This window comes from Equus przewalskii, chromosome 32 (assembly GCF_037783145.1).
Source record: "Equus przewalskii isolate Varuska chromosome 32, EquPr2, whole genome shotgun sequence".
Taxonomy (NCBI): Eukaryota; Metazoa; Chordata; class Mammalia; order Perissodactyla; family Equidae; genus Equus; species Equus przewalskii.
The window spans coordinates 10716629-10730451 of NC_091862.1; the positions used below are offsets into that span (position 1 = coordinate 10716629).

A 13823-nucleotide genomic window follows, 5' to 3' on the forward strand; every position below is an offset into this window, starting at 1 on the left:
AATAAACTACTATAAAAAAGGTTTTAGGCAGAAAAATGTTTATTTCAGTGTTGTTTATAATGCAGATAATCTAAATATCTGAGAATAAGGAAAAAAGGGATGAAAATTTTGGTCATATAAATTTGATGGACTATTGTGCTGTTTTAGAAAAAAATTAGAAAAATTAGTTCTGAGTCTTAGGCAATCAGAAATGTTTAAGTTGAAAAGCAATGATACAAGTCAATAATGAGCCTTGTAGCATTTCAATACCTTCTTAACGTCTGCATGTGTCTATGCTCTGTCACTAATAGTCATTTTTGGAGCTATGAAATCAGATTTATTATTACAAAACATAAGTCATACTGGTTTGGGGTTCTTTAATTTCATTATCAGAGTTCTAAGATTTAGCTTTAACTGTAATTACATTATAGTAACAGAGCTCAGAACTGAGCAGATCTTTTCAAAACAAGTGGGATTCTTAAAAAAATTAACTTCCCCTTATAGGAAAAACATAAAATTTTTTTTTTTTTTTAAAGATTTTATTTTTTCCTTTTTCTCCCCAAAGCCCCCCGGTACATAGTTGTATATTCTTCGTTGTGTGTCCATTTTTAGTTGTGGCATGTGGGACGCTGCCTCAGCGTGGTTTGATGAGCAGTGTCATGTCTGCGCCCAGGATTCGAACCAACGAAACACTGGGCCGCCTGCAGAGGAGCGCGCGAACTTAACCGCTCGGCCACGGGGCCAGCCCCCTGAAAAAACAGAAAAATTTTAAGGGCTCCTTCTTCGTCATTGACTACAGTCCTTCGCACGCTGGGTGTTCAACAGATAATGGTTTCATTTATTAATTAAGTACTTATTGAATAAAATAATGTGTTTACTACAGAGCAGGCTCTTTTCTAAGCTTGGCTGGCCCAGTGTGCCAAACCGAGAAAAAAGACAAAATTCCCTGCCCTCATGCAGTTTACAAAAAACTACTTTTGGAACCACACAAACGACAGAATTACTAGCTGCTTTGTAAATAACAGTATCTGTTATTATCTATGCAGTTCCTTTCCTATGAAGTTCTCAAGGCTCACTACAACGATCACCACCCACATTTTACTGTAGAGGAAACAGTTAAATCATTAGAGATTAGAGAGTGTGCTATGAAGGAGTCAGAAATGGAAAAGAGTCTATCAGTTCTTCTCAGAAAACCTCAGCTGAACACAGACATCTCTAGCGAGATCAGGTCGGCCAGGTCCCGGCCTGGTCCGGAATGAACACTCATGACTGGTCAACAGGGCTGTGCATTCTGCATATCTCCTCTGGGTGCCCAGGACTAGAGTGACTCAGGGAAGTGCTCAGAGATGACAGGAAGATTTTTTTTTTTGGTGAGGAAGATTGGCGCTGAGCTAACATCTGTTGCCCATCTCCCTCTGTTTTGTATGTGGGATGCCACCAAAGCATGGCTCAATGAGCAGTGTGCAGGTCTGTGCCCAGGATCCAAATCTGTGAACCCCAGGCCGCCAAAGTGGAATGCACGATCTTAACCACTACACCACTGGGCCGGCCGCAGGAAGATTTACTATTAATGGAGAGATCTTTTTAGGTGTAGATATCTTAAAAGGAAAACTTACTAACTCCTGCTTATACAGCAAATTTTGGTGAATCCTTAGAAACACATATTACAAAGGTAAATGCAATAAAAGAAAAAAGTAGTCTTTCATAAACATATACGGTTAATCCTACAGATGTGACTGCCCCACAGAGCTGGCAGGAGAAACACTGGCTTCTGAAATCGAGGACCAGACCACAGAGCAACATGTACGGCTTCCCTGAAAACACAGCTCGCAAGGCCGTGATTTCAGAATGACCCTTATTTACAAGTATTCACATTTACAGCTAATAAAAAAAAAAAAGGAAAAATTCTTCCCTCTTGCCAGTGTTTTTTCCTTTCCTTTCAGGAAAAAAAAATGAATGCAACCTCTTGAAGCTCCATTAACAGAGGAGGCTGGCACGCTCTCTAGGAGATCCCTACCTTTTGCCAGAAGCTACAAACGTATACTCGAAAGTAAACAATGGAAAGGTTACTGAAGGTTAAGTACATTCACACACTTCAGACTGTACAGCCAGACTCCTAGCTGGGAAGATAATTTACGCAGCACGAACCTGGTGCCCTAGTTCCGGCTGGGGTGGCGGGAAGGAGAGTGGGGAGGAGGAACGGCTGATAGGCCCCAGGTCTACAGCAACTAGAGGTCACCCAGAGGGCGCCTTTGTTTATAACCCGAGCCCCTTTCTCATTTATCTTCCACTGAGGATTCCCTAGTTGGATCCATGACAGGTTTTGTGACATCACCTGTCAGCTAATAATAGAAATGCAGTCAGCCACCTGCCAGCAAAGACGGATGGGTTTTTGGTTACACGCTTACTAATTGAATGTGGAGCTTCCTTGCTCCTCCCCTGCCCCACTCCTCCCAGCAGGGACCCTTCCTCTCCCCTCCCCCACTCCAGTTTCCAGGCTGCCCAGGCCACCCGGGGAGGCGATTCCTGTGGCTGTTCATGAGAACCCCACAAACTTTTATAGCTTTATCATAACAAGATCCCCACTGGCACCTTCGAATGCAGCCGCCCTGGGCCCTGCCCAGGTTTCATGCGGGAGCCTTCTTTTGCTGACTTGTTTGAGTCACTGAAGACTGACCTGGGTCACTGCGTGAGAATCACACAGCCATCCAGCAGTGAAGATGGGCATGCGCCCCCAAGGGCTAAGGGGATACACCTCCCGGGTTGACAGAACTGAATTTCAGATCCCTATCAGCCACATCTAATCAAACCTGGAGTCCGGACGGCTGACCCAGCATGCTCTCAGAATACAGCCAAATCATCTAGAGTTAGGTGGGTTCCGAGTGACCACGTAAAAAAATGATCTTCAACGTTCCCTAGGAATTTTTAAATGTAGTTTGCCTGGATGCGCTGGTAAGAAATAAACTACAATTATGTTCCTACGAGAAAAACTGACTTCAAAGAACACAAATTTTGGCTGAAAATTAGTTTTGAAACATTTTGTAGTAGATGAGACCTTGACATGGCAGATTGTCGGGAAGAACTTCTTTCCCTTTCTTTGACAATAAAAATGTTTTAGAGACACTTTCGTTAATCAGGGAGGCCACTGGTTTATGGATTGGGGGGATGGGACGACTGGCTTTTCTTATGGGCCGAGGTTACGGCCCCACTGACTGGCCTGCGTGTCTGTCTGTCTGTCTGAGCAGCGTGTCTGAGCAGCTCACAGAACACGGAAGATGAATGGATTGGCCCTTGTGCCGTCCGTGGTCCTTCTGGGCCCTGCCCCGACCGAGGGGCTGAGTGCAGGAAGCTCTCCTTCCACGGCTTCCTGTCTCACATGACTTTGGCTCCATCTGGACCACTGAGAAGAACGTTTTATCAGAAGTGCACCTGCAATCCAAGCTCTTTTGTGCAGTTAAAACGATAATGTTGCCATAAAAACGGCAGTTTCAGAAAAAGAGAGAAAAAGGAAAGAGCCTCCTGTGAAGAGAACAGGCCCCACTCTTTCAGGATCTATACCTCAGCAGGATTTCTTGTTCTGAAGCCGATGCACCCTGGCAGAGCCATTCTCCATACAGAAGTGAGGACCATTCAGGGACACAAGTTGTTTGCCGGCAAATAAAATACACCTTTAGATCTTTGCAGACATCGCCACTCTGGTCCCTGCACCCTGCTGGGTTTTTATTTTGGAAAAATAGTTTCAGAGCTGTTCACAGGCAGCTTGTTTCACTCTGTGAACTGAATGTAATGTTGTGAGATTTTTAAAATTAGATTTCACAGTTTTGAAGGTGCGTCGTACCTGGCAAAGGCTGCGAGTCCTGGAGGGTGGGGTGAGAGAGAAGGATTTTCGCTGGTACTGGGAACCAGCACATCTAAACCTAGGCATGTTCACTCAAGGGTACGTTGCACCTAATAGTATTTATGTGAGATCCTTTGATGAGCGACCTTAGGTATTAGCATTGCCACCCAGATGGCAGCCAGAGGAAATAATTAAAAGGGAAACAACTGCTTTCTTTGGCTCATAGATACCACCTTCTAAGTGTAAACCTTTTACCTATTACAAAGGCATGTCAGATGCAGGCGAGGAGTACGGTGGGCACAGGTGTAACCTGACAGCCAGATGCCCCCTAAGAGCCCAGCTCCTCCACACACTATCGATGTGACTTTGGGCCAGTTATTTAGATTTTAGGTGTGTTAGTTTTGCCATGGATTTTAAACAGCATCTGTATCACAGGGCTGTTGTGCAGATTCAGTGATAACCCACTTAGAAATGCGCCTGGCTCACTGCAAGTGCTCAGGAAATATGGGCAATTAGCTACCATCATCTGATCCCAGAGGAAGCCTGTGCGATGGGAGGCGGCAGGCGCAACCAGCCCCACCTCGTACGGGCGAGGGCCAACCATCACAAGGCTTGGAGGTGGTCAGAAACAGACAGCAGAAAGGTCGGATTCAACCTGAGTGAGGTCGCCACCCAGAACTAAGGCTGACGCAAGTTTCCTCCCATCTCTAATATTGTATTCATCGGAATACAATGATTTAGTCGTTTCAAATGTGAAATGCTCCAGGTAGAACAAAGGTCGGCGGGAGAGCCGAAAGAATGGCAGTGTCTCCACAGCTGGGTGGAGACAGGAGAGAAGGCAGGTATCATTAATTTGGTTGCGCTTATGAGAATTTAGGTAATCCGCCACGATCCCTAAGCAGTATTTCTAAGACTCCTGATCTCTAGGTCAAAGCCAGCTGGATCACCCAGTCTCAGAAAGAAGGCCGTGTGGACCTCTGCCATGACAGTTTGCCGGATTCCCCGAAAGTGAGAACTTGCTGGGCAAGTTAGAAAAAAGGAAGTCCAAATTCCATTTTGCTACCGTACAAATCTGAGTGTCCTTGAATAGGCAGAGTGGGTGGAAGCTCGCCGTTAAACCAGCAGGGTGGCATGTTCCAGTAGCACAAAAGTGTCAGGACAGGTTCATGGGGATCCTTATGTTGACAGATGGAATATTACAAAATACCTGTATAACGAATAAAGGTACATGGCTCAGAATTCCAAAGTCTATTTTTTTTTTTTTTGCTGAGAAAGATTCGCCCTGAGCTAACAGTCGTGCCAATCTTCCTCTATTTTATATGTGGGTTGCTGCCACAGCATGGCTGTGGATGAGGGATGTGGGTCCAACCTAGGAACCGAACCCGGGCTGCAAAGTGGAGCATGCGGAACCTAACCACTAGGCCACAGGGCTGGCCTCCCAAAGTGTCTTTTGACTAAATAAGGTAAAGCCAAAGAATGGTGTCTTCAAAGTGCTGATCAGAAATGGCAACATCCCAGATTTTATTCTCTCTTCCCTTAAGCGTGGCCAACGGAGGTCCCACGAAGTAGACAGAACACAACTAAACGCCCCTCCTCTTTCCAAGATCCCAGCGCTCCGAATGCTCTCTGCCCCGGCCGGCAGGCCTCTGCAGGCCTCCAGCAGCTGCACTTCCCCTACTCACCAGGAGAGGGCGGCTGGAGCTTGGGCTGCTTCTTGGTCTCGCCGCTGCTGAAGACTTCCGGCGGTGGCTCCTCCCCGCGCTCGATCTTGCACTCGAAGGCGAACAGGTACTGGATGTACTGCTTTTTCAGGGAGCTCGCCGCGCTGCTGGAAGTGCCCACATTGAGGTTGGTGGCCAGCTCACGCCACTTCTTGTTTTTATTAACCTAGCAAAAAAAAAAAAAAAAAAAAAGGCAGGATCATTGGCTTGCAGCAAAGTGGCTTGTTTAAAGCCAGGAGGCAAAAAAAAAGCACTTAATGTCCTGGTTGACTTTTTTTTTTTTTTCATTCGCCTCTTTACCCCCACTCAGTAGTGCACAGACAGCATTTACAGTTATAAAACCATTCAGGAAGCTGCTGATTGCTACAGAAAAAGCTTTGCTCGTCGAGATTCTTGTGCCTGGTGCATCGCCTAATGCCTCGCACGCTTCCAGGGCGCTGGTGCCTCAGAGCCGGCGATTTCTCTCCCAGCAGATGGGGAACTCTCGCTCACATCATCCCCGTCCCACCTTTAATTTAAAAAAAAGCGCGTCTAAAAACTAATTTAAAAAGCAATAACAGAACTATTTTGCAATTTAAGTGTTTGAGGCTTGATATGAAAAAGTGTTTCTTTCCAACGGCCACAAGCTCCCAGAAAGATGAGCTGTAATTCCGGGCCGCGTCCATCCTCTCACATGCGGCTTTCTTGTGGTGCTGGGCAAAGGCGACACTTGTTGCCAATGCGAATGAGGTCCACTGACCAAATGAGCCCGACGTAACAGCCCGGCACGAGCCATCGGCCCTGGCTGAGCTCTGTTAAGCTACCAGAAAGCTGATGCGGCAGGCACCTCTCGGCTCGCGAAGCGGCATGGGCACAAGGGACTGTCCGGTATTCCCACTTAGATTTAGGCTGGAGAGAATACAAGTGCCAAAAGGGAAGAAGAAAAAGGAAAGAAATCCTGAAATGTTACATAAGGATTTTAGGCATTAATTTAACTTTTTGATTCCCACTTGGGAACAGAGTTCTGCAGGGGTGAAGACACGAAGGAAACACGAAAACCTGCAAATGCGTGGGGAACACGTCCCTGTGTTAAGTAGTACAAGAATGAACGGGACATTGGTTTTTAATGAAATGTTCAGTTTTTGGATTCAAACTTTCTCACAAAGCTCTTTATGCCCATTTGCTCAGCACTTAAGGGGGCACAACAGACAAACCACAGAATGCTCACGGAAATGCCTAATGCCACTTTTGGCACGTAAGGCCAGGCTGCAACAAGCAGGCCTGCGAACTGCTTCAGAAAAGGTAAGCAGTGCGCTGCCCACGGTACCCTGAAAAGCAAGGCTCCGGGCTGCCCTGTGCACGGTTGCAGCACCTGCTCCAGTGCACGTGATGGCCTCCAGGTAGCGATCAAGACGGGGTATGAGCGACAATGCCACGAGGCGTTCACCACTGAGAGTCACAGCTCCGTTCAAGCGACCCCCATCAGCTAAGCCAGCCAAGAGGCTTGCTGGCAGACCCAGCTTGGTAATAACCACTGCTGAGAGTCAAAGGACGGAGTGCAATCTCTCCACCTCTGTGATGGGCGAGCCCCAATCATTCCAGCCTCCCAGGGATTCTAATAAATCTATGTCATGGGGTCTAGGTGCAGAGGGGAAAGGTCAGGGGGCCTAGGTATACAGGGGAGAGGTGTGCATCTCGGTCTCTCCCTCCGCTGACCACCACTCACACTGGTCTGTGTTGTATGATTTACCATCTGGTTACACAAAGCCTTGAACTGATTGTCTTAGTTGTAGGTCTCAGGGCCCTGGTGGGAAGGGGGACCTCAGGGAGGCCGCCCCTTTATCCCCAAAAGCACAGAGACCCCAGACCAGGGCGGGCCCTCCGTGATCCTTGTGGATCAGAGGACTCGCCCTTGCATGGTTAGCAACCCACGAGTACAGGGTGCCACACTGCGTAGGAGACCACCCGGGTCCCAGAGCCTCTCCTTGCACTGATCGGGGTAGGAGTCCAGGCACTGCTTGGTTTTAAAAGCTCCCCAGGTGATTCTGATGGATAGCCAGGCCTGAGAACAAGGGTGGATGGGAGGAGCACATGTCCTGGAATCAGACAGACCTGGGCCCGCCAGCCACCCTGAGAGTCCCTGGGCCACAACATGGTTGTACTTCATTTCGTTACAGCTTCCTCATCTCTTCTTTGGGGCTGACGACCCCTGCATTTTATGGGTATTTAGAAAAACGACGGCAACAATAAACGTCAAGCCCAACACCCAGTGAGCACTCACAAGTGAGTACCTTCTCCCCATTTCTACTGTGGGACCTGTGCACACAAACGAGACTCCATGTGAAAATGGCGGGGCGAGGCTGAGCAAAGTGTGGCCCCCAGCGAACAAAACTCAAGGGGGTACTCGCTCTGCCAGTCAAGTCAAGGGACCTGCAGGACCCTGAAAATGAGCGCCTCCTGAAATTCTGCACCCCGGCGCCACTCCTGCCCCACTCAGTCCCAGCCATGCAGAAAACGACATCACTGACCCTCTTAACAGGTATCGAGAACACGGTGCTAAACGTGCGACTATGTTTTCTTGAAAAATTGCACTGGACAGAGGGAAACAGGGAATTTGATTTATTGCTGACCCAGATGATTAATTTAGTCGTTTGCAAAACATTTCCGGAGTATTTACTATGAAATCTTGGCAGATTCCATACAATTCTAGAGCTGTCAGGAAAGCTAAGGAAAAAGTGAGCCCAAATGGCTCATTTTACAGATGAGGAAATTGAGGTCCTATAAATGACCTGCCAAGGTCATGTGGCGAGCCAACAGTAGAGGCGGGGTTGCCAGCCCCAGTGTTCTCCCCTGCACCCACAACATGGATCCCAGCAAAGGTGACTCTCCCACAGGCTTAGCTTTTCCTCTGAGAGAAAGAAAATTGAGTCTGCATAGTCAAAACAAGCTGCAGTAAGAGCTTCTCTTCAGGGTCTCCTCACCCACTCACTCATTCATCCTTACCTGGGCCAAACCTCCAATCTCTTTGACGCAGACGTAGAGTCGGAACAGGTCCAGGGGCTTCTTGCCCACTGCAGGCAGACTCGAGACAGGCGAGCCTCGCTCTTCCATGAAGGTAAGGTAGCGGTCGACCCACAGCTTTCTCTCTGGCTCATTCCCCAGCTCATACACCTTTGTGATCTTCTCCCCAGTGGTGGTGGAGGAGCTGGACTTCTAGTGCCCAGAAGGAGCATTTGGAGATGGGGCATGGGTGGGCAGAGGGAAAGGGAAGAAGGTGAGAAAAAAGTAATGAGCTAGCAAATACGAGAAGAGAAGAAATTTAAAAACTACCGCTATCACACAACAATTAGGAATGAAGGCTACTAGTTCAGGCACAAACTATACATTTTCTTAATTAAGAATTTACTTTGACTTTAAATAAAGGGCCCAAACTCCCCCTTTTATATACTTAAAAAACAAAAACAAAACACCTTTTTTACTTTATTGATCTAAGCGTTGAATCCCAGAAGGCAAGATTCTAATGATTCTAAAAGGGTGCCCTTAGAATGATCACAGTGCATTTACAATTTCACATGTAATAAAAGAGAGCCCAAAAAACTACATGGACCCCTACTTTTCCTTGTCAAAATAAGAATGGCTAATGTGTGTCCTCGTTAAAACTCTAAATCATATGGAGGAAGAGCAAACACATGGTACTTGCTAAAAAATGGAAGGTAGGTCACTGACCACAGGCACCCGTGGTGTGGACTCTGCTCGTCTGAGGGCTTCATAAACGAATGGCCAGCTCAAGCTCTGGCCTTTACTCCTGAGGACCAGTTTTCCCTACTTCAGATTTCTTGAACTTCTCTGCCAAGGGAAGAGGCTGTTAGATAATGATTTTAATAGATTTCTTAGGCAGCTTATGCTTTAATCAGGAAAACGTGCTATTTCGTACTCCCAGCATATGAAGGCATATGTAGGCGTAAATATCTACATTTCCTTTTACGCACATGTGTTAACGTCTTAGGTGGTCTACACTGAGGCTTCAATTCTTGATCTTTTCTTTTTCTCACTACACTTGATACTAAAATGGCAAAAGTTGCAGTTTCTCACACCTGAAGCCCACCCTCTGGGTTATGTGACCTGGGAAGGGAATACTCTTAGTCCTAAACAGCCCACCTATATTTTTTTCCTAAAAAAAAAAAAATCTCTGTGGCTGTAACAATATTTGTGTACTTGTAAATATTTGTAACTTCAGGGATATTGTGCAAAATCACTTGTAAATTCTCAACAGAGATTTCCTCGGAACAATAATTTACTTTATTTACTAGGTTATCATTTGGAATGTAGAGGCATTATTTTAGATGGAGTTTTTCTTAACTCTCTTCCGTTATATTTAGTGTAACATAATTTTAAACATGTTGCTGGAATTTTGGGGATTAGATGACATGATTGCCATTGAGGTTTGATGCTCCTTTTATATTCTGCCTGAGGATGAAACGAACAAAGCTGGTGAGTGACAGCTTTCCCTCCAATTAACATGTAATTCTCCTGAGCTATTTTCACTGAAATTTTAAGCCATCGGTTTTAGAATTATCGAGGCATAAAATCTTTACATCAAATGTGTAAAATGGGCGATACAGCTGATGTAAATAAAAATGGAAAGTGGTAGGATAAAAAGTGGCTTTGATATTTGAGAATTTACATTGATCCTGGGGCTAAACTGAGGCTAAAGTCACTTAAAAACTACTTTAGATCAGAGCTTAAAAGACACACGTATTCCTCTATGTCTATACACCCATACACATACCAGAATATGGAACACACTGTGCATCCAAATAAGTTTTTAAAATTTATTTTCCATATTCTTATACCCAAGGAATATTTGACTAGGAAAAGAAACTGTTCTAACCCATTTTACACCACTTTCCAATCCTGATAACATTTCAGAAGCTTTGTCATCACTAATGGGGTAGTTATTATCAGGAGGGTTCTAAATCCTAATACTGCAACTATTTTTTCTTTTGGGGAAGTACACTAAAAAAATGGGCCCAATGTTTTCTAAAAAATGAAAATTTAAAAAAATAACATGAGGATAAAAGCATTATCACTTAATATCATTTAAAAAAATAAAAACCAGGCCAACCTCCTTCTTGCATTTCATTTGTAAAAAACTGAGAGGTAAGCGTTTGAGATTCAATTTAAGGATAAGAGAAATAAAAGCAACCATTTCCATTTAAAATTGCTCTGAGTGGCTCTACCAACATCCTCACTATAAGATCCAACTGCCATTTCCCGCCTAGTCCTCTCTAAACCCAAACTGGGGAGGATTCTGGAAGGACAGTTAATGACCTGAGCAAGCAGGTTCCAGAAGTGTTTGTTCTTCCTTAGGAAAGGAGGGGACTCTTGTGACCCGAAATAGGCCTAAAATAATGACTTACTTAGTTTGACTACATATATTTTAACTTTTCTTATCTTTCTTTGTTAAATGGACTTAAGTTTAATTAACTCCTGCACATCTCAATTTGTTCTCATAAAATTAGAAAAACTTAATAAAGAAGAGGTTTTAATAGAATCGTTTGTTTTTTTTAGTTTTTTAGATTTTAGAAAAGCATTTTTGTGGCATCATAATGTGGCAAAATGCATCTGTATGAAACAAAAGCGGTCAGGCCTCAGTTCTGTGTTGAGTCCTGGGAGAGGCCTCGCTGATGCCCGCGCCCTCGTCTCAATCACGGCTGCGGGCTCTAATCGTCCTGGTGGCACCCGGTTACACAGGGTGTAAAGGTGTATGTTTTGCGCGGGAGTATCTCCGCCTTACACTCTCCCGGCTGGACCTTCAGCTCCGCGCGGCAGGATTCATGCCGATTGTGAATCACCAACAGTGACCGCACAGTGAAGGTCGCTATCTGTTCTATGGACAAATACTCAAATGGACGAAAAAGGTCTGAAAAGTCTGGCACCAACCAAGTAAGAACTGACAGCTGCTTAGAATATCCTATAATCAGGACTTGCATGAGCAAGGTGCTAAGTGAATGTGGACACAGTCTAATGAGGCTGAAAGCCGAGGAGGGCCTGCGCCCACCGCCGGCACCTCACATCTCCACTCCCGGCCTCAAGGTCTGCCTACTCGCCAGTTACCAAAGTCAGTATTCGGGTGTCTGAACAGAGAAAAACGACAGTAAGAGAAGCAAAAGCCTCAGGAAACAGAGTTCGTACTTCATCCCTGATCAGGCTCAATACATACTCCTTGTACACAGACACTGACTAGGATGTCACTTTGGATAAATGCCATTATACACTCTACCCACTGACAATGGGCAGACAAACTAGTCCTGCAGAAGGACGGGTTAACTTTACCAGGTCACTAGAACCACCTCATGTCGCTTCAGTGCTGTAAAAACTGTATCCTACTGCACGAAGCTGTTGTGGAGGCAGAAAAAAGGGATGGCGATGGCTGAGAGCTATAGTGAGACGCTATGATGGTGCCACAAATGCTTTCCTTGCATATAAGTTAATTAAGTCTATAGGAACACTTTCCCTCAAGTCTCTCAGGCGGATTTACATTGCGGCAGTGTTGACCATATGCCTGGTAATATGCGTCTGTGCAAATGTTTATTTTTATTTTAGAATGTTTTGCAACAAAACAGTGTTGGTCTATAGCACACTGTCAAAGCATGGAACATCTTTATTATTTAGTCCATGCCAGGCCTGCTGTTACTAGGCTTTACTGGGGACACCTGTTAAGAGCAATTTTAAGTACCAATTGAAGTTATAGTTCAGGAAGAGCAGTTAAATATTCCTAAAATGTATGTATCTGCAGTGATTTTCTAGCAGCGATAACCTGAGTTCCTTCACTACAATCTCCTTTGATCTCCTTCTTGAATTAGCATCTACCACTGGTGCCAAATTCTTAAACATAAAATGGTCATAGTACAGGAAGAGATAATGGATGTGGAAATACTTAGAAAAAGGAGAAAAGTAAGATGCAATTTTGTATAATTGTATTATAATCAGAAAATGAAGTCAACAATTCAGTTGCTTTTTTTCTTATATTTAAGTAGAAAGTGAGGTTTTTATAACAGTTTCCTACAGGATTCATTAGATGGAGATAAAGTGACTAGTAAGTTACAATATCATAAATATCTCAATCATTCTTTATAACTCAGTAATCAGCAAGGTGGAATTTTTAAACATACAATATGGTCTATTAGTCTTTGTTTTCAATAAATTATTATTCTTAATTATTATCTTAGGGTTTTAAAGATTTATTATTTTCAACCTCTGAAATTTTTCCCTCTGAGCCAAACTACAAACCTTTTTGAAAAGTTCTAATTTGAGTTCTACCTGTTCACTTGAGAGTATTACTGATTCAAAAATGCTCGTTTTATGATTAAAACAAAACAGCAGGGTAGATTATGGGGAACCCCCCCCCCCCCACACCCACAATGTTGGCTGCCTTCTGAGACTCAAAGCAAATAACACAAAGACATCAAAATTAAGGAGTTGCACTCTCCCTTCTGTTAGTTCTGCTTAACCCATCCTAGGAGCATTTTTCATTTCATCTCGGTTGTTGAAAAAGCAAAACATATGTCTACAGAGAAGGTTAACAGCGAATATCTCCCTTTCTTCCTCTGAAAAGGAAAATGCTGGTTATCTTAGAGCTCTACATGACTCTTACAAACATTTACTGGAACCACCAACTCTTCAAACCTTCAGCTCTATCTGTTTAAATCAGCGAATGGATAATTAATAGCAGCCTCCTTTTGGGGTTTTGACTAGACTGCCAGATTCTGCAGTAAGAATCTTCTTTCCTCCAACATGTTTTTCCTGAGCTGTGCTCTTCAATACATTGCCTTACAAAAATTAGCGTGTTAATTAAGCCTTCTTGGCAAGTAATTGCATGGTAAGGTTTTTTTTCTTAAAGATCTTTTGATTCCCTATATGAAAGTAAAATAAAGGTTACTACAGTGCCATTCTTCTTTTTTTTTAATGGCACAGAATTAATTTCTTTAGTAGGAAAATAAAGGCCTAGCTCTATGGACAGAAGAACATCAAGGCTAAAAAAAATTCCCTTATATACACATTACCATATTTGTTCTTTATATGTCATATGGAAATCAACACAATTTCAAGATTGTCAGCAGTCTTGTACATACAATTTTTCTATCTCAACTGATTCTAATGAAGGCACATATTATTAATCTAAAAGTAGCATTCCAAATATTCACAGGCACTAACATTTCTACAAGTTTTCTGTTAATTTCTGACACGTGGATGGAAACAAAGCAGGCTGATATTACGCTAAACCATGCCCAGAGTATAATATT

General features: G+C 44.1%; 1 protein-coding gene across 27 annotated transcripts in view; it reads right to left on the reverse strand.

Annotated features, from left to right (window-relative positions):
* The window catches only part of ARID1B (AT-rich interaction domain 1B), a 413537-nt gene that overhangs the window by 19346 nt on the left and 380368 nt on the right, over positions 1-13823 (reverse strand). For all 27 annotated transcript variants that reach the window (XM_070603126.1, XM_070603109.1, XM_070603106.1 and 24 more), the window contains 2 exons: positions 8521-8730; positions 5500-5704 (listed from right to left, as the gene is read on the reverse strand). In XM_070603126.1, the coding sequence (XP_070459227.1) occupies positions 5500-5704; positions 8521-8730 (415 nt within the window). The remainder of the gene's footprint in view (positions 1-5499; positions 5705-8520; positions 8731-13823) is intronic.